Here is a 20,793-nt window from a genome sequence, read left to right on the forward strand (position 1 = left end):
AAAGAAATGGAAATTACAATCAAAACAAGAAAATTGGAATACCTCGGACTCATTACACCTGAAGAAAGATAAACCTTGCTGAAACTGATTATGCAGGGAAAGATCCAAGGAATGAGAAGCGCAGGGAGACGTTGAATATCCTGGCTGCGCACCCTGAGACAGTGGTACGGATGTAAATCAAAACAGTCTTTAAAGTCCGAATAGCTATGACGAGTTGGCACTTGAAAAAGATTCCTCGAGTCCCTATAACTACATTTTCTTCCCAGTCGTGGGAATAAGTGTAAGGACTCAAATAAGACCCGGTTCAAATACGGAAGATGATTTATTGCACCTTGGGTAAGTAAAAGCAATGAACTTTACTAATAGAGTTCGACTAATGTCTGAGTATAAACTTGGAAAGTTTTAAATACAAAATTAATATTTCGTAAATATTGATATCCAAACCATTTTAACATAAAATAAACTATAATTAAAATAATAATTGAATGTTACAAAAACCGTGTCGTAAAATGTTGAAATACAAAATGGCTGTTCACATTATTGGATGATCCAATTATATTGAATTTAACCATCAGTAAATTCTCTGCGTAGACGAAAATAAATCATCTGCACATCGATTAAGCTCTAACTGTTGGGTGATCAACTCATCGACCTCATTTTCGTACTCTTTCGACATTTGTTCGCAAAATACATCTTTATCAAAATCATCACCTTCTTCTTGCTGAGCGGTTTTTCGTGTCACGATTATTTTGTTATATAAGTCTAAGACGTGTTTGTCCAATTTTTCTAAATGAAGTTTCAGTTCATTACAATGTAAGTCATTCAAAGTCGCCTTTTTGAGTCTGTTTAGTTCCGCTAAATTGAATTCGTTGACGGCAACTAATTCTTGCCGACATTTCTTAATTTCACTTAGAACTTCATCTTCAGGTTCGCTCTGAAAATTAAAAATACAATGTAAAAGTACAGTGGACGACAAATATGAAGAACAAGCGCACAAACCAGAGTTCGATTACTTAAAAGTCGACACGCACACTTACACTTTAAACCTTATTCTGGCTTACTGTCAGTAGCGTAACTACTTGTCAGTAACGATTGTACATGTACAGATGTAATTGTTTTTTTCTTGTGTCTGTATTTGCAAAGTGACTGGTGATTTGGATAATGTCTGACATCGCGGAAAATAAAAAGTGTAGATCCGTGATATCAGGACAAAGTCGTGAAATAATATTTTATGTATTTAAATATTTTGATAAAACAAAAAAGAAGCAGTTACTTTAGAAGATATCAAACGACAAAATTCACAAGCAACAGGTACAAATATTATGTAGTTTATTTATAACGAATCATAGTTTTCAATATTATTATATATTGAATATGTTTACATTAAGTTTTTTTTTAATTTTTCTATGTACATAAAAACCAGCTTACTAAAAAATGTACAAAAAGATAAAAATTTTGTGAAATAAGAATAAGAAATTCTTGGTATCTTTCATTACAATAAATCTACTGACCTTTAGCACAATAAGCAAATTCATGAAATATCATGATACTTTCGTTTTCGTTAATCATCGAAAAAATACTGTTAGAAATGCTAATTACATGTAATTTCTAACTTAGTTTTTGAAATGATATTATTTTTAAACAAATGCAAATTTTTTTTTTCGATGTTTACAGTATTTGGAAATTTTATATGAAAAGCTTGACTTGCTGTCAGAGTCAGAAAAAGTCGTAGTAAATGCAAATATATAAAAAATATAAAGTGGTTTTGTATTTTTTTACAGGTATTTCTTATACTACTGTTAAAAGAATTTTCAAGGAGAGTAAAGAGTCAATGGAAACAACTGGAAAAGTTACATTTTCCAGTTCAAGAAAAAACTTCGTTAAGAAAGGAACAATATATTTAGTCCCATTCTGTGTGCAGATGCTCTTAACGACCGAAATGCTTCAGTCAGAGATTCTGTGGACCTACCTATGATGTCTATGTCATCTGCGTATCCGACAATTTGTACTGATTTGTTAAAGATAGTACCATTCGTAGTAATCTGCGACTCTAGAATTATTTTTTCTAACGCCAGGTTTAATAAGAGACACGATAGTCCATCACCCTGTCTTAGTCCATTTTTGCAATGGAAGGTTCTTGAGAGATCGTTTTGGATTTTTACCTGGCTCTCTGCACCTGTGAGTGTAAGTTCAGTTAACCGGACAAGATCAAATGGAATGCGAAATTCTACCATAGCAAGTAGAAGTTTATTTCTATTAACGGAGTCGTATGCGGCTTTGAAGTCAACAAATATGTGGTGGGTGTCGACGCCGAACTCTAGGGTTTTTTCAAGGATCTGCCTCACTGTAAATATCTGGTCCGTTGTTGCTTTATTAGGACGGAAACCGCACTGATATCCTCCCACTATTTGTGCGGCGTAGGGGAGGAGTCTTTTGTACAATACGTTGGACAACACTTTATATGCCATATTGAGTAGAGTGATGCCTCTATAACTATCACACACCATCATGTCTCCCTTTTTGTGTATAGGACACAGTACACCTAACTTCCAGTCTGTGGGTGTTTCTTTCTGTTGCCAGATTGCAGTTATCAGTGTATGCATGTGTTTCATGACGGGGTCGCCGCCATTTTTGAAAAGTTCGGCAGGGAGATTATCCGAACCGGGAGCTTTATTATTTTTCAGTGTTGCGATGGCTTCTCTAATTTCTTCTTCGGTGGGGGGTGGTTGCCGATCATCTTCATTCATTTGAAACATGGGATCCTCAATCTCGCCATCTTCGTGGTTGCCGCTAAACAGTTCTTCAAAATGGTCCGCCCATCTGTTTAGTATCTGTTCTTTGTTACTAATTATAGAACCGTCCCTATCTTTACAGGCTATTATTCTGGGTTTGAATCCTTTTCTGCAGCTGTTTATCTGTTGGTAGAATTTTCGTGAGTCTTTTCCATTATGGTGGTTAACAATTTCGTTTAGAGCGTGTTCGTATTGTTCTTTCTTTTTTCTTCTAAACATCAAATTTTTTTGATGTTTAGAAGATCTGGTCTTTCTTCAAAAGACCAAATATATGTGTACACGAATAATAATTGATGACCTAGAACTGGAAGGTGTTGACACCTTCATATACTTAGGGTCGCTGCTAACCAAATATAACAACGTCAGTGAAGAAATAAAAAGAAGAATAGTGCTCGCCAATAAGTGTTACTATGGCTTAAGAAGACAGATGGCCTCAAAAATGCCTAGAAAAATTAAACTGACTGTATACAAAACACTAATAAGACCAGTGCCAACATATGGTTCAGAAACTTGGACACTAACACAGATTGACCAAGAATTGCTCAAACGTTTTGAGCGAAAAATACTAAGACGAATATATGGAGGCATAAAAGAACAAGGTTTGTGGCGCAGGTGTTACAATTTTGAGTTGTATAGAAGATTTGGAGAACCTGACGTTGTAAAATTCATTAAGGTAGCACGCCTCAGATGGATAGGTCATGTAATCAGACGAGAGGAAGATGCCATAGTCAGAAAAGTTTTTGACCGAAGAGGGCCGATCGGACAACGAAGAAGAGGAAGACCGAGACTTAGGTACCAAGACAACCTAGAAAATGATTTGAAGTCTATCGGAATTAGAGCATGGAGAAGAGTTGCCAGAGACAGGGGCGAATGGAGGATTGTTCTGAAGAAGGCTTTGGCTCATAAAGAGCTGTAACGCCACTGATGATGAAGAAAGAAACAATTAAGAATCTGCCTGAATATCAAATTAGGGACATTCTCCGAATAATATATGATTTTCATAAAACAGAAAAGTCGTATTACTGTTAAACGGTTAAATATTAAAATTATGGCAGAGTTAGATATCCATGTCAGAAACTTCATTAAGAAGAGTCTTTAAAAAAATGCAATTTAGATGGAGAAAAACACAAAATAATCGTAAAATTTTGTTGGAAAAATGGAAATAAGAACTTTAAGAGTAAAATATCGTTTCTAGACATACTTTCTCGAAAAATTGGACAGACGGTTCCACAAAAGGTGCATGTTCAGTTATTTCTAAATTCCAAAGGTTTATAATAGTTTACGCTATACGAGAAATGGGTTTTATTAAAAATAGTTTGTTGATATTCAAATCAGGGACCACATCTGCAGATTATCATTCCGAAATGAATTCGGTAAATTACGAGAAATGGCTAAGAGAGAAGTTAATACCCAACATACTATTTAACTTAGTAATAGTTTGTGATAATGCTAGTTATCACAATGTACAGATAAATCGAGAGCCTAATTCAAATTGTTTGAAGAATGAAATGTTTAAATGGTTGACACAACACAATATACCTTTTACTCCAACGAGTTTAAAACCAGAATTATATAAGCTCATTAAATTTCATGAGTTCATATAATTCATTTCATGAATTTTTATAAGTTGTGGCGAGAATACGGCCACATCGCTTTACGGTTACCCCCGTATCACTCAGACTTGAACCCAATCGAATTAATTTGGGCAACGGATAAGAATAATGTCAGTCAAAGGAATGTCAAGTTTAAACTTGAGGACGTAAGAAAATTAGCAGAAGAAGAATTTAATTTGAGAAGAATTAGTCTCATAATATTTATAGAGTTTTTTTCCTCCGCCGTTTAATTTCTCAACTAATGTTTAATGAGAGATCAAAAATCGTTTTTCTCCACATGCTTCCGTATGTTTTCCAAACATACCAAGTTTATACAGCTGTCAAAAATATACTAATGGGTGCATTGAGCTAAAATTTGACATGTATGCTTACAAAAGGTTAAACTTTCTAGAACTAATGTCTTTTGAGGTCGCAGCGCCCTTTTTGGCGAAAGAGGTTACTTATTACACCATCGATAACTAAGAATAATTAATTAAATACTTAAGTCACACATACTCTTGTCAGATCTTCTACGGTTAAAATACCCTGTTCCAATAGTTCCTTTTTTAATCGTCTGTCTAAACAGGTACCATATTTTTGAGCACTTGCTGTAGTTTTTAATTTTGACACATCTGAAAATAATAAAGCCATTTTAAAATATACAGTCTGGTCAATATTTATGGATTATATTAATTAAGGGCTTTATTATTACGTTTTAAGCAAAATTATGAAACAAGTCGATTTTAATTTCTAAAATACACGTTCTGAAATTATTTACCCCCCCTTTCAGCCCCTTTTAGAATAATCCTTTTTTAAATGAGAAAAACTAGTCTGTTATACTTTTTCCATCGTCAATTTGCCAAGCGTCGGCTTTTGAGATTCTTTGATGTCAATGCCGACCATTGGCGTGGAAATTAAGAAAACGGATCAGTTATCAAACGCATATTTCAAGAAAAATCATATAATTTTTATTAATTTTTACATAATTATATTCAGGAAAATTTCTCAATTTTTGGGCAGAAATTGTTTAAACAATTTTTTAAACAAATTCAAAATATCACCTCTTGTGCTCCAATAAATATTTTTTAGGTTTTTGGGTGACTCTAAATAAGATCTATGTCATTTTTCTCAAAAGTTAATAGTTTTGGAGATATAGGCGATTTAAAATCCGAAAAATGCGATACCTAATATGCATTTTCGAGGCTTGAAAAATATGTAAATGAGTATTTTTGAGATTCAAGAGTATCTAAACTAAAGTATCAACATTGATTTTGGTGAGAAATCGGAGCAATATTTTCCGTAGCAGAAAAAGGTGATCTTTTGAATTTGAATTGTTTCCGGCAAAAATGTCCGGCACCCTTCAACCTTCGATTTGTTTAAACGGGGCATTTTTGAATAGGAATCTTCAAAGGACAGAATCAGTTTTTTTTTCAAATGGGAGCGGGCTCACAACATCGAATAAATAACAAATTAATTCTTTCAAATTAAAGCTTGTTAATTTTAGTGATTTATAAGAATATTGGACTTATTATTTAGTTTTTACATAAACCATAATATTTTTTTACAATTATCTGTAAATAATGGCTTATTCTGTCAGAAAATTTTAAAAGATTGTCTATCCAGCAATTAAGATAGTCAACTGAAATTTAATTTTTAAACACGGCCTACTGTTAATGCACAAACAGGGTGAATCTTCAATATTTTGCTTCGAGTTAGAGATATCTGAAAAAGTTATTTGGAAAAGATGTTCCAAATATTATTATAACCCCACATAACAAAGTTTTATGTCAAAATTCGCACTTTTACTTTTTTCATTAATTGAAGAGCTTATTTCCAAAGTGTCTTAAATCCAAAATTTCGATTTTTTAAATTTTCTTCTTGTAAACTTTATAGATTTCTTCAAGTCTAGAATAAAGTTATATGTACCAAAACAACTTCTTATTTACCATTTAAAAGTGCATATGAAAATTGTAAAATTGTATAATTTGTATGTTAAATTTGTATGAAAATCTGTAATTTCATGGATTTCATTATATGGATGTAAGACACTTTGGAAATAAGCTCTTCAATTGTAGTCAGGATTCTAAAACGGACAGTTGGCTGTCCCGAGATGCATCTTTAGACAGCCAATTGTAGATTTAGGATCGAGATTACAAATAATACTGAAAAACTAAAATTGCGAATTTTGTCATGAAATTTGGTATGTGCGGTTACAATAAGTGGAACAACTTTTCCAAATAAGTTTTTCCGATTTCTCTAACGCGAAGCAAAATATAGAAAATTTACCCTGTTTGTGGATTCGCAGTAAGCCGCGTTTAAAATTTAAATTTCAGATGACTATCTTAAAAAAATGTGCACTATCAACATGTATGACTGTGCAAAATGTCAAATCTGTATGTATTTTAGTAGCTGATATATAGAGGTGTCTTCATCTTAAATGCGACACACTGTATAATAATGAATACTAGTGTTCAAGATGCATCGCGATAGCTGTAAAGAAATTAATTAGAAGGACTGAAAAGAATCGTCAGAGTCTTCTGAAGTCGAATCGTTCCCAGGTTGGATAACTATTGGTGCTATTGCCGGTAAAACAGGATATTCGTTTTCTATTTTTACAACATGAGCTTCGCAATTTTTCCACACATCGCTATTAATGCCACTAATTATTTCTCGAATATTCTCAATGGCCATTGCGCTTAATGTTGGTGACTGATTATATTTTCGCAATCGTTTTTTTACGGTACCCCAAACCATTTCAATTGGATTAAAAATGCAATAGTATGAGGGTAATCGCAAAAGAGTATGGCCGTGCCTGCTGCAAATGGTGTCAATAACGTATTCGTTTTTAAAATTCCGACTTTTGATCATTCTAATTAATTCTTTCTTTACTGGAATCTTTTTAGGAACAGTGATGTTTTTAAGTTGCATAAATTTTAAAATTTCGTCCTTTTTCGTGTTATTATTAGGTATTTTATTTAATATGCGGGAATGATCCGACGCATTATCCATAACAATCACTGAATTCGGCGGAATATATAATTATATTCAGGGAAATCTCTTAATTTTTCACGAATCAGTTCTAAAGTAGGCACTCTATTTTCTTTGTAAAAATTGTAAACTGTTCGCTGAATAACGTCTTTTGCAGCAGTGTCAATCCTACCCAATTTTTTATTTGGTCGCTTTCGTTTTAAGGAATGATCTGTAACTGTGCCTAATTTAATAATTGTATATATCGTCTTATACCCGATTTTTTTAATACATGAATTCTCGAAACAATTGCATTATCAATTGTAAACTGTTCGCTGAATAACGTCTTTTGCAGCAGTGTTAATCCTACCCAATTTTTTATTTGGTCGCTTTCGTTTTAAGGAATGATCTGTAACTGTGCCTAATTTAATAATTGTATATATCGTCTTATACCCGATTTTTTTAATACATGAATTCTCGAAACAATTGCATTATCAGTCATCCCAATATTTTCTTTTTTCAAACACTCATACATATTTAAAACTATTCTTTGGGATTGTACGTGCAAATCTTTATTTTTTAATTCAGAGCTGTCATTAACATAATTGTCATTATTTATTGATAACACAGAAGTTGATGCATCTTAAAAAATGCCATCCTAGAAAAATATAATATTACTTATAACTTATATTACCTATACCTTATAATAAGCCTCCGCCTCTGCAAAAGGAAATATTTTAGGGTGTCACATACCCAGACAAACAGGTGTTCATTAGAATTTACGGCTTTGCGCTTCGCGCTGTTGCCATAATGCATGAGTTTAAAATTAGTGAATATAACCTTAATACCATTATTAATATATCTGCAATTTTTCATGTTTCCGGGTAAGGTATAAAATCAATGAAATTTGGAAAAAAATAATACAATTCTTGAAACCGTTTTTGAGAACTTGGATTCTAAGTTGTCTGATTTCTTAAAAGTCGATCATTATATCTATAAAAGTATTACCGCTAAATTCACCAACAGGGCAACGTCGAACGTTCAAATTCTCTCCAGACTACAATGTTGCCAATATTCGAAAATTACTTAGAATATAAGTAATATATACAAAGTTCACGGTTGCTTTAATTCATTAGTGAAGAGTACATGGAAATATTAGTACCTAGTTAATTAATTTATATATATATATATATATATATATATATATATATATATATATATATATATATATATATATATATATATCTACGGCATTAAGTGAACTCCGCCCATGTTAAAATTCAGGTTCAATTGAGCTCCGTGGTCAAGTGGATACCGATATACGGAGCTCACTTGACAATTCCGTAATATTGGTTCAGTCGATTCATCAACATGTAGAGTTTAATAATTTATAAAAATTTTTTGGAGCCCGTAAATACCCCTGTATCATAAATGTATATCGCTTAGTTCACGTGTATATATTATAGGGGTCGTTCAGATCTTCTTCATTGTATATTTGAACCATACGTTTATCGGTTTAAGTAAGCTCTGAGAGTTTGGCAACTGTGCGATTATACCGTATGTTTTCAACATATACCCTGAACGGTTTATATGGGCTCCTTATTTTTATCTACTGTTTGTAGACAGTGGAATGTCATACGCATTACACTGTGTAACAGAGGATATTATATTACCTGGTATAACTAAGTACTAAAATGTAACTGGTTCTTTAAAAAACAGGTATGTAGATACAAAAGGATTTGGGCTTATTATTGAATGGAATGTTCGCTTGCATCGAAAATTTTATTTTTTCTGTATTTTTAAAGATGTTGTTTTTTTATTTAATATAATTTTATTAGTTCAATTAGTTCAAGAAATTTCGTAATATATTTTGTTTACGTGAGTATGTCTTTGTACATTTTATGTAAGCATTTGAATAATAAAAACTACTTTTATTTTATCCAATCTTCTGCGATATATTGTATAAAGCTTTTTTAATATTTTAGTTCTGGTCTTATTTGTGTACTACATATGATATCTTGATAGAAGGTTATCTCAAAATAAATATGGTTAAGTGCTACAATAGATATTTTTGTGTTAAAATTAATAGAAAGAATGGTTAATTTGTCTAACAAGGTATATTCGGCAGCAGAAGCATATAGTACAAGCGTCTATGTTTTAAGGGCGGAAGGACGTGCGCCTCATTTTTAGCTGACAAGCTTGCGAAGAATATTATTTCTGGTCCTTAATTTACCTTTTAGTTTTAAACAATAATCTGTGACTGACCCGGTGTAATACAAACTATTTTCAAGGAATTTATAGGAAGTCTACAGTTCAATGATTTCATGACAAGATTGGATGTTCAGTTTTGTGAAAACGTCTATGTCGAGGAAATTGAAGGAGCACCCACGAGTTTTTCAGGGGTTTTGGCTGAAAATTGATTCATAGTTTATTTTTGTTGTGCAATAATAGGTGTCTCGTCTATATAATAGAAGTCCTAGTATCTACCGGTATGGATCGTTTGTTTGTGTAAATGTTATACAGTGTAGGTGCCTTTATGCTACCCCAAGCGAGACCGTTCTTCATCTGCTATTCTTAACATTGAGTGATACAAAAAATATTCTCTTGTGTAGGCATACGCAAATAATATAAGTGAGTTTGTTATCTAAGGGGATATCGTATAGTTTTTCGAGAAATATTTTGTAATTTAAGGTGTCGTAAGCGGCATTTGGATTGAAAAATACCACCCCTGATACCCGATATTTTTCGTACCCGTCTTTGATGTGTTGGGTAAGATTTAGCATTTGTAATGTACCTGATCTTCCCTATCTATAGCCACTTTTGTCTTTTAATTTGAGCTTTTCTTCAAATATCGGTGAAATCATATTAACGATCTTGTGCAAAAGTATTTTAAATAGCTGACAAAATAAAGATATTGGCCGATAGTTTTTGTGGTCGTTGGAGTTTTTGCCAGGTTTAAGCAAGGTAACAACTTTGGCTTGTCTCTAGATTTTGGGTGTTTCCATAATTTGAATACAGTTGTTCATCATCCGGATAAGCCATTGTGGTGTTTTTGGTCCAGATTTCGTAATAAGCTTTGTGCTCAGATCCTCAATGTCGGTAGTTGTATTATTTTTCATTAAATATGTAGATGGTGGATCCAAGCTCAACATCGTTGAAAGTTTCTCTGAAAGCTGACTGGTTTTGTCCTTTCTTACTTTGAGTTATTCTTTGCTTTTTTTCCGACAGAGATAGCATGTCTATATCTATAATGTGGTTTTCAGCGATAAGCTTTATTCCAAATACCCTACGTTAGGCCCTATATGTGTTTCCTGCACTAGAAATAAGTCAGATTCGTGTTTAGCGCATATGTCTGATCAGTTTAAGTAAAGTAAAATTTCTTGATCTCTAGATATACCCTTAACAGTTATAAACATTATGTTATTAGAATAGTTGGTCCTAAAAAGGACCAATTTGACAAAATCATATTAAAGGGGTGACTGAAGAATTAGCCGATTAATTATTTAATCATTACCCTGGGTATACCCGATTGTGGTGGTTTTCTTAGTACTTAAATTTTCGTAAAGGCTCGTTCTTTGAACCCCATAAGTAATGCCTAATATTTTACTTTTTATTGAAAATTTAAATTTTACATGCCGTGTATTACTTTTTGACGATATTTCGAATCAGATTTGTATAGTAATAATTTAAGGTATTAAAGAGCCTGTTTGTGGAAAATAAATAAGTTTGTGATATCGTTCTCAACTCATATATAGATAATAAAAAAATAAAAACAGTTAAAATAGGTGTAAAAAATTTCAACTTCATACATCGGCGCCATTGTTCAGGTGATGGGTTTATCACAGATATCAAAGGTTACATTTTAATTCAAGGTTCTATTTGCGTATTTTCAATATTAAAAGAGTAGGAAAAGACACGTTTATGCTTTTTTTTTAAATCTATTCTATTTTCTTTCTAGAGTTCCGTCTTTTTTGAACGACCTGTGGTCTTTTTTCAATTGGACACTTGTCCAAGGCTATGACAAATACTTTGTCCTCTGCTATTCTAAATTAATATGACTGATTCATTATTTTCTCTAAACATTCTGTCCTCTGCTATTCTACGTTAATATGACTGATTCATTTTCTCTTTCTTGCAGCTATTTTAATGTTTATCCTGTGTATCTTTTTCTACTTCTTCTTCTTCTTCTTCTTCTTTTTATATAGCCATGACTCTGTCTGTTTTTCAATGTGCCTCCAGTAAGTTGCCGTTCCATGGTTTTCGTGGTCTTCCTACTGATCGTCTTCCTATTGGGTAACCGTCTCTTGCCGTGTCTACTACTCTATTTGTTGCCATTTGGCTTATATGATCGTTCCATTCTACTCCTCTATTTCTTAACCAGTTCTTGATGTTCTTCACCTTGCATCTACATCGTATATCTGTACTTCTAGCTCTGTCCCATAGTGTCTTACCATCAATTTTTCTAAGTGTTTATATCTCTGTTGTTTCTAACATTCTTTTTGTCCTGTTTATGTCAGGTCTTGTTTCTGCTGCGTTTGTCATTATTGTAAATTTTGTAAATTCTGCCTTTGGTTTCTTTCCCGATATTTTTATTTCTTCATATTGTTTCATTTAGGCAGCCTGCGGCTCTGTTTGCTCTATTCAGTGGATCTTCCACTTAAGTTTCGAGCTTTCCGTAGCTAGATAATGTGATACCTAGATATTTAAACTTCATCACTTGTTCTATTATCTGACCTTCCAGCTCCAATTAACATATTAGTAAACTTGCTGTTGTAACCATGCATTTTGTCTCTTTTGAGGAAATTAACATGTTAAATTTTCTGGCGGTTATATGAAATTGGTGTAGCATACGTTGTAAATCATCTTTACTTTAAAAGAATAGTACTGCGTCGTCTGCATAGCAAATTATTTTAATTTGTTTTTCTCCTATTTGGTATCCTCTTTTATTTCTTACTTTTTATTATTTCATCCATAATCCGGTTGAACAATAGAGGACTCAGGAAATCTCCCTGTCTTATCCCATTACCAGCTTCAATAGGGTCGGTTAGTTCTTCTTCTACTTTTACTTTTATTGTGTTGTTTTGGTATATTTTATATTTTCGATTGTTTTGATTATTCAATGAAATTGACATTAATTTGATAGTTTCCATTTTATTAGTACTGATGGTATATAACTAGCATCTGTTGGTACTATATATCAATTTGAACATGTGGAAGTAAGAGCACTCTCTTGTTAGTAATTTCAGTGTAAATTATGACGAAACCAGAAATAACCCATAATATTATCCCACACCTCAAAGGTCTGCCTCGCTGTATCTGGGAGACGCAATAATTCGCTTTTGATAGATATAAACAAAAACCCACTAAGACGAACACAACATAAATAAAAAAAATCCGTCAACCTGTCAATAGGGACATACAATATTAGATCGATGTCTACGGATGAATAAGTACATGAACTGAAAGAAGAATTAACAACCATAAAATGAGATATCATAGGCCTATCAGAAACTCGACGAAAAGAAGAAACCCGAATACAGCCTATGTCATACTTAAAATAAGAAGAACATTAATTAAAATTATCTAGGTATATGCCCCCACGACAGCTTATGATGACGGAAGATATCGAACTATTTTATGAAGATATATTAAAGACTATGGAAGAACATAAAAATCGTCTTATACTAGTAATTGGAGATTTCAATGCCAAACTGGGTAGAAAACTAAACAATGAAGAAACTAAAATAGGAGATTTCGGCTATGGTCAGAGAAATGATAGAGGTGCTACTTTGATGAACTACCTAGAAGGAAAGGATCTATACGCAATGAACTCCTTTTACAAAAAGAAGCCCCAACGAAAGTGGACATGGGTCAGCCCTAATGGATCCACAAAAAATGAGATCGACTACATACTGTCCACGGAACGATATATCATTAAAGATGTAACAGTTCTTAACAGATTCACAACAGGTAGCGATCACTGGATGGTCAGAGCAAAAATTAGTGTTGAAGATAACTATGAAATGAAAAGAAAAATAATTAAAAACTAGGATCTAGTAGATAGAAACAAACTAGGGCAATATAAAGAGATATACAAAGACCTATTAAAAGAACAACTTACTTAAAAATTAGACAGTGATGACAAAGATATAGATGAAATAGACAACATACTTACAGCAACGATGATTACATCAGAAAAAGAAATAGCAAAAAAGGATCTAAAAAAGAACAATTATATATCAACAGAAACAAAGAAGCTTATGGATAAAAGAAGGAAGCTATAGAATATGTAGAAATCAATAAAACAATAAGCAGAATAATAAGAAAAAATAAGAGAAAAGAACAAGAAATAAAAATAGAAAAAGTAATACAAAACAACAAAAATATGAAATGCTTAAGACCGAAATTAGGTAAGTGTGAAATAAACAAAAAAAAAGATGAAAACGGACTAGAAACAAACGTTAAAGATGACATTATAAATATTATCCACCATTTCTACTCAGAACTATATAAAACAAAAAAGGAACCACCAGAAACAATTAAAAACCAACTTAAGGCTAAAGTAAAAAATGTCAACTCAGAGCTACAGCCAGAAATAAGCAAATCAGAAATAAAGAAGGCATTGAAAGAAATGAAAAACAACAAATCGCCAGTAAAAGATGGAATAACTGCAGATATGCTGAAATATGGTGGAAAAGTGGTAATTAACAATCTACATTCCGTTTTTAACAAGATATTAAAAGAAAAAAGAATCCCAAACAACTGGAAGGAATCCGTAACCATTATCCTACACAAGAAAGGGGATAAAGCAGATATAAAAAACTACCGTCCTATAACACTCCTCAATGTAATGTATAAACTCCTAACAAAAATTTTAACCAATAGATTGACGACAAAATTCGATAGATACCAGTCAAAAGAACAAGCTGGTTTAGGAAGGGATTCAGCACAAGTGACCATTTACTAAGTATGAAAATACTTATAGAACGAGCAAATGAATAATGAAAAATGAATAAGAAAATGAATTGACCACAGATATACGGAACTAATAGCCAATATATATAAGGAAGCCAAAACAACAATTAAAGTATATGAATAAACAAAATCAATACAAATAAATAGAGGCGTGAGACAGGGTGACACAATATCACCGAAACTTTTCAATCAGGCTCTGGAAGATATTTTTAAAAGATCAGAATGGGAAGAAAAAGGTATAAAAATTTATGGACAACGCTTGAACCATCTAATATACGCTGATGACATCGCATTGATAACAGATAAATGAGAATAATTTATTTGAAATGATGAAAGAACTGGACGTAGAAGCTGGAAAGATAGGCCTTAATATGAATTACAGCAAGACCAAAATTATAACAAATACAGATGAAAACATCACAATGAGGATCGGACAAGATGAAGTAGAACAAGTTCAGGATTATATATATCTGGGTCAAACTATAAAACGTAACAAAGAAAACCAAACAGCAGAGATAAAAAGACGAGTTAGACTGGCATGGGCGGCATTTGGCAAACTAAGCTACATTCTTAAAAACAAAAGATATCCACAGCATCTTAAGACCAAAGTATACAATCAATGCGTACTCCCTGTTCTAACTTATGGTTCCCAAACGTGGACATTTACAAAAGTAAACATGGACATAACCATAAAAACCCAAATAAATCGTTGATCAATTATTCACTATTAGGCAGTTAATGAGAAATGTTGGGAATACAAAAAAAAAAACATTAAACTAGTTATTTATAGATTTTAAACAAACACTGATATAATCATAAGAATAAAACTATGAAATACCATGGCAGAACTAGGCTTACCTAATAAACTAATTTAACAAGGAGTAATCTACAAGTAAAGTATCTTACTGTCGACTTATTTTCAAATGTACTGCAAAGAGCTCTAAAAAATGTGAACGAATTATTAACAGCTGTTTTGAAAACTAAATATTATGAGACGAATTGGGGATATTATATTACACAAACTAAACCGCTTGCCTACAAAAAATATTAGGAAAATATGATACGACGGAAAAGACTAATGACTTTACAGTTAATTGCCACATAAGTATCAATGTAACTATAGCTCACAAAATGGGTTCAATTACATTGCAATTTTTAAATTTTTCGTGATAAAATGAAGTGATTCATTGTTGTTTTGAAAAGGTAAGTTGTTTTTTATTTTTGTATTACTATCATCTGATATTGTAATATCAACAACATTTTTCATAATATATTCTGAAATGCGCTTTCTATTACTGATAACGAACAGAAGTTTTTTTAACTTCTCGTTAATATAATTATGTAGGAATTTTGATTTTTATCTTGTTCTTACTATAGTGCTAAAGCACAAATGTAGTTATAGTCTACCGTATTTTTTCATAGTGGTCATAGTTTTTGATTGTAGTATAGCTTATGTGTTTATAATAACTAGCACATAGAAAATAATAAAATTTTGTACCCTGTGCTTTATGTTTATTATCCATTATTGTATTGGAACATCTAGAAGTATAGTAATACATTTTAATTGTTGAACAAAAGAGAAAATAAAAACACTTTTTGTGGTGTGCCACTTAACCATACACAAAATCGTACACAAATAGTCAAATGGTAGTAAAAGTTTCTGATATAGGCCGCCAGACGGCAAAGGCATCGCCGCGCTCGATGTCTATACTATGAAATGTTTTTCAGATAGTCTTCGGATCAGATTTTTTCCAAACATTAAATTACATCTTTTTGTCTTTCTTTATTTAGGCTAACCGCTACTGTTTTTTTTTCTTCAGCGTTTCTTCTTAAATTACATTAATGTTATATTTACAATTCTTTCTGGAACGAGCTATAATTTTTCTCAAATAACCATTTTGTGTGGTTTAGTCACCTTACGGTTTAGCGTGCTTTGGCTCTTTAAAGTCCCTTTTAATATTAATATCGTTTGAGAAATTTTTCCCAGATGACTAAATAAATTTCTTTAACATACAAGAGAGAGGACGTAGAGTAGGGCATAACGTAACTTAGATGTTGAATGAAAACTGCAAATTGCTGCTTAGATTGACAAATACCACTCCTCATACCTAATATCTTTTGTACCCATCTTTGCTTTGTTGGGCAAGATTTAGTATTGGTGACGTACATGATCTTTCCTGTCTATAGCAACTTTTGTCTTTTAATTTGAGTTTTTCTTCTGTTTTACCTCTTGAGAAGTATTTTGTAAAGCTGACAAAATAAATATATTGACCGATAGCTTTTGTGGTCGTTGGAGTTTTTGCCAGGTTTAAGCAAGGCAACAACTTTGTCTTTGCTTTGTTTATCTGAAGACTTTGGATATCAGTAACTGTTTTATTTTTGGTCCAAATTTTATAATAAGCTTTGTGCTCAGATCTTCAGTCAGTGCCGTACTATTCTTCATTATATACGTAGATAGTGGATCCAAGCTCAACATCGTTAAAAGGTTCCTTCAGCTGACTGGTTTTGTCCTCTCTCATTTTAAGTTTTTCTTTGCTTCTTTGCCGGCAGAGATAGCACTTTTACATTTATTATGTGATTTTCAGCGATCAGCTTAATACCAAATATACTATTTTTTGCCTTCTATGTATTTTCTGCACTAGAAATGCGTCGCATTTGTGCTAAGCGCATATGTCTGATAAGGTTAAGTAAAGTAAAGTGTGTTTATCTTTAGATATGCCCTTAATATTTATAGACATTATTAGAATAATTGATCCTAAAAAGGACCGATTTGACACAAATCATATTGACCGGGTGATTCTGATTAGCCGATTAATTAATTATTCATTACCCAGGGTACAACTGATTACGGTGGTCTTATTTGTACTCAAATTTTCGTAAAGGCTTTTCTTTTGAACCCCATAAGAAATGGCTAATTAACTTTTCATTAAAAATAATTACTTTTCGACGATATTTCGAATCAGATTTGTATAGTAATAAGTATAGTTAATATGAAGTCTCTTTGTGAAAATTAAATGAGTTTGTAATATCGGTCACAACTCATATATGAATGATAAGGACATAAATGGTTAAAATAAGTGCACAGAATTTTAACTAAATATATCGGCGCCATTGTTTAGGAGATGGATTTATCCCAGAGATTAAAGGTTAAATGTATATTCCAGGTTCTATCTACGTATTTTCATTACTAAAAAAGTATATTTAAAATAAAGGCCTTAAGATATATTTAGATTCTATGGAAATTAGAATCTATGGAAATTAGCAAATTAAAAAATACAGACATAATTATTCTGAATGACAAAATTGAGACAAACAGTTGCCTCAAGTATTGTTTATATTGTAAAGGTTATCGTCATAGTATAGTCAGAACGCAACAAGGTTCTATTGGCTTTTCTGCTTTTTGTCTCCTCATTCCTATTGAAAACTTGGCCACGTAAATAACGTTTTAAAAATATGTATCAATATTTCTTTAGTGTCTTTCCTAAGATAACTTTTTTTAAGCCTACTTCGTTTGACTACATGTAATGGATTTGATAGTTCTCAACAGATAAGTATTGATTGTAGGTTGGATAGCAGTTGGTTGTAAAGGCATGTGTTGATAAATATGATGGGTCGGTAGGTAGTTCCATTATTCCTAAATCTGACCATATGTTACCTCCCCTGTTGATTCGTGGACGTCCTAAGGGCATTTTTTCTCTCGGGGCATTCTCCCAGTTTAACTTGGAAATGCAGTTATTAGAAAGCCTTTGGATGTAGCCAGCGTAACTTTGGCGTTGAGATTTAGTCTCTTGTATGACGTTGCTATCTTTATATATCTGTTAGACCTTGGCATTAGTTCCGGTTCGGTATTGGTTAGTATTCGGACCTTTGTAAGTTGGAAAATAATTCTGATGGCTTTTCTAGTAATCCTGATCTAATTAATACCTAAGTTTTACTTACATTGTTTTGTCAGCGTTCTCGTCACATTTAAGTCAATAGGGATTTTAGGATTTTAGGGATTTGTATTAGACTTCTGGATTTAAAAGTGTTATGTGGGTTATATTTACATCAGTTAGCTACCTGAATATTCCATTTTATTTCTTATGTGACAGCGTTATCTACGATACCTAAAACGCTGCAATCTTTCAAAATTATATGGGTTTATTGTTACGTTATGCCCTACCCTACGTCCTCTCTCTTGTATGTTAAAGAAATTTATTTAGTTTTCTCATTACTTACTATCAGACCGTTTTTTGCTGCTAATAGCATTATTTTGTAGCATTCTAATATTTAATTTATGAATTAAATCCGGATAGCAAATAGATATTTTTCACTTTCTCGGAGAAATAATATTCTAACATACAAAATCCTATTAAATTGCCAAAACCTTTCTTGCATATTATATTTACTTATGAGGGACAGCAGCAACATCAGTACCATAAAAAGGCGTATAGTCCTGGACTGGCTAATCGTTGGATAATTGAAAGCATGAGTGTAGCAGTTATATTGTTTTCGGGACTGCTACCTGGTATCGGGGAGCAGAGATATCAGTACCAAGTTAGTGCATATAGGAATTGTTGCTTGAACTTTATTATTATTAAACAGCACTATATTTCCTAGTAAAATCCTCATGACTTTACAGTAAGACAAATTTTCGAACGTTGGTTATGGAAACATCATGTACATACCACCGGATTCCCTAGATCGAAATTCAGCAAAATTCTTTTAATAATGATGCGGGAGTAAAAATATAAATATCTGGGAGCTTACATCAACAAAGAATTAGATTCAGACTAAGAAATCAGGGTACGAATAGAAATGGCAAGGGCAGCGTTCTTAAAATTCAAGCAATTGTTCTGTGACAAAAATCTTAATACTGCGCTGAGACTGAGGTTTGTTGAATGTTACGTCTGGTCTCAACTATTGTACGGAGTAGAAATATGGACGGTAAAAGCGCAAATAGTTAGGAAGCTTCAAGCCTTTGAATTTTAGATATACCGGAGAATGTTGAGAATTCCATGGACTGCCAGGGTCACCAATGAGGAAGTGCTGAGAAGGATGGATCGAGACAAAAAATTGTTGAGAACAATAAAAGTACGCAGGACTGCATACCTGGAACACATACTAAGGAATATAAAGTCTTCTGCAGACCATCATGCAGGGTAGAGTCGATGGCAAAAAGGAAATAGGTAGAAAGAGGAAGTCATGGCTGCGAAATATTCGTGACTGGACAAAGATGACTGTAGACGAATTATTCCACGTTGCAAAAGACAGAGATACTTTTAGAAATGTGGTCGCCAACCTCCGTTAATGGGGACGGCATAGGAAGAAAAATAATGATACGCTAAACAAAAAAAAACAGAGATGAAGATACTCGCCAAGAAACTCTGTGTTTTAAAACAGTTGAATAAAATACAGATTCTCGATTCAAATATTCAAAAATTTAATGAAGAGCTTACCAAAATAGAAATAACGTCTATTTAAAATGCAATTCATTAATGGCTCAAGGTACAAAGCAGTCCTAGCATCTGCTAATGATATTAATCTTATAAGAAACTCTCTCCGCAAACGACATCTTCAACAAAGTGAAGAGAGCACGAAAAATGTTTTACTTGAAATCAACAAAATAAAAACCAAATACAAGCGAATCAACAGAAGAAAGCAATTCAATACAGAGCATAATTCACTTAAGACCTGTTTTAATACATGAATGCGAATCATGGACAATGACTAAAACAAATAAGGAAGAACTCCGAATATTTGAAAGAAAAATAATAAGAAAACTTTTTTAACCTCATTATCATATTGCTACAAATCCGTATAGAATAAGAACACATACTAAATAAAGAAAGCTCTTATAAATATATTGTTTAGGAAAATAAATCGCTTAAGGTAGATCGGACACATGCATAGACGCCAAGATGTCAAACTTGGTTAAAAAACGTAAACTAATTTTTGAAACCAAATTCAGTATTTTGCTTTAATCTGTGCCTTCTAAGAATTGCAAGGAAAAACAGACGTTGATAAAACTGTTATTAGAGACATGGGGAATCTAAAAATTGCATTCCACAACATATCTCCTCAACTAAGCAAAAATCCTTAACGAATTGGTTTCTAGTACTCGTACAGAGTATATCGGAATAAAAGGAAAAAGACAGTTAAGCAAGAAGAAAAGTGCAAGCATTTACGTTTTAAGGGTGAAAGGATGTGCGCCCCATTTTTAGCTGACAAGCTTGCGGAGCATACTATTTCTGGTCCTTAGTTTGCCTTTTAGTTTTAAACAAGATTCTGTGATTGACAACGTGCGATATAAACTATCTACAAGGTATTTATAGGAAATTCAGAGTTCAAGGATTTCATCACACTATTGGATGTTCAGTTTTGTGAAAGCGCCTGTGTTGGGAAAATTGAAGGAGCGTTCCTAAGATTTTCGGGGTTTGGCTTAAAATTAAATCGTAGTTCATTTTTATTATATTTAAGGCATCTAT

At 32.6% G+C, this 20,793-nt stretch overlaps 1 protein-coding gene across 1 annotated transcript in view; it reads right to left on the minus strand.

Moving 5' to 3' along the window:
* Positions 1 to 310: 310 nt before the first annotated feature.
* Ada3 (transcriptional adaptor 3) overlaps positions 311 to 20,793 on the minus strand; it is a 46,053-nt gene continuing 25,570 nt past the window's right edge. Inside the window, exons 6-7 of the mRNA XM_072543936.1 lie at positions 4,901 to 5,016; positions 311 to 934 (exon numbers count right to left, since the gene is read on the minus strand). Of these exons, the coding sequence (XP_072400037.1) occupies positions 572 to 934; positions 4,901 to 5,016 (479 nt within the window). The 3' untranslated portion in view covers positions 311 to 571. The remainder of the gene's footprint in view (positions 935 to 4,900; positions 5,017 to 20,793) is intronic.

The sequence above is a fragment of the Diabrotica undecimpunctata genome, chromosome 9, assembly GCF_040954645.1.
Source record: "Diabrotica undecimpunctata isolate CICGRU chromosome 9, icDiaUnde3, whole genome shotgun sequence".
In the NCBI taxonomy this organism is placed as follows: domain Eukaryota; kingdom Metazoa; phylum Arthropoda; class Insecta; order Coleoptera; family Chrysomelidae; genus Diabrotica; species Diabrotica undecimpunctata.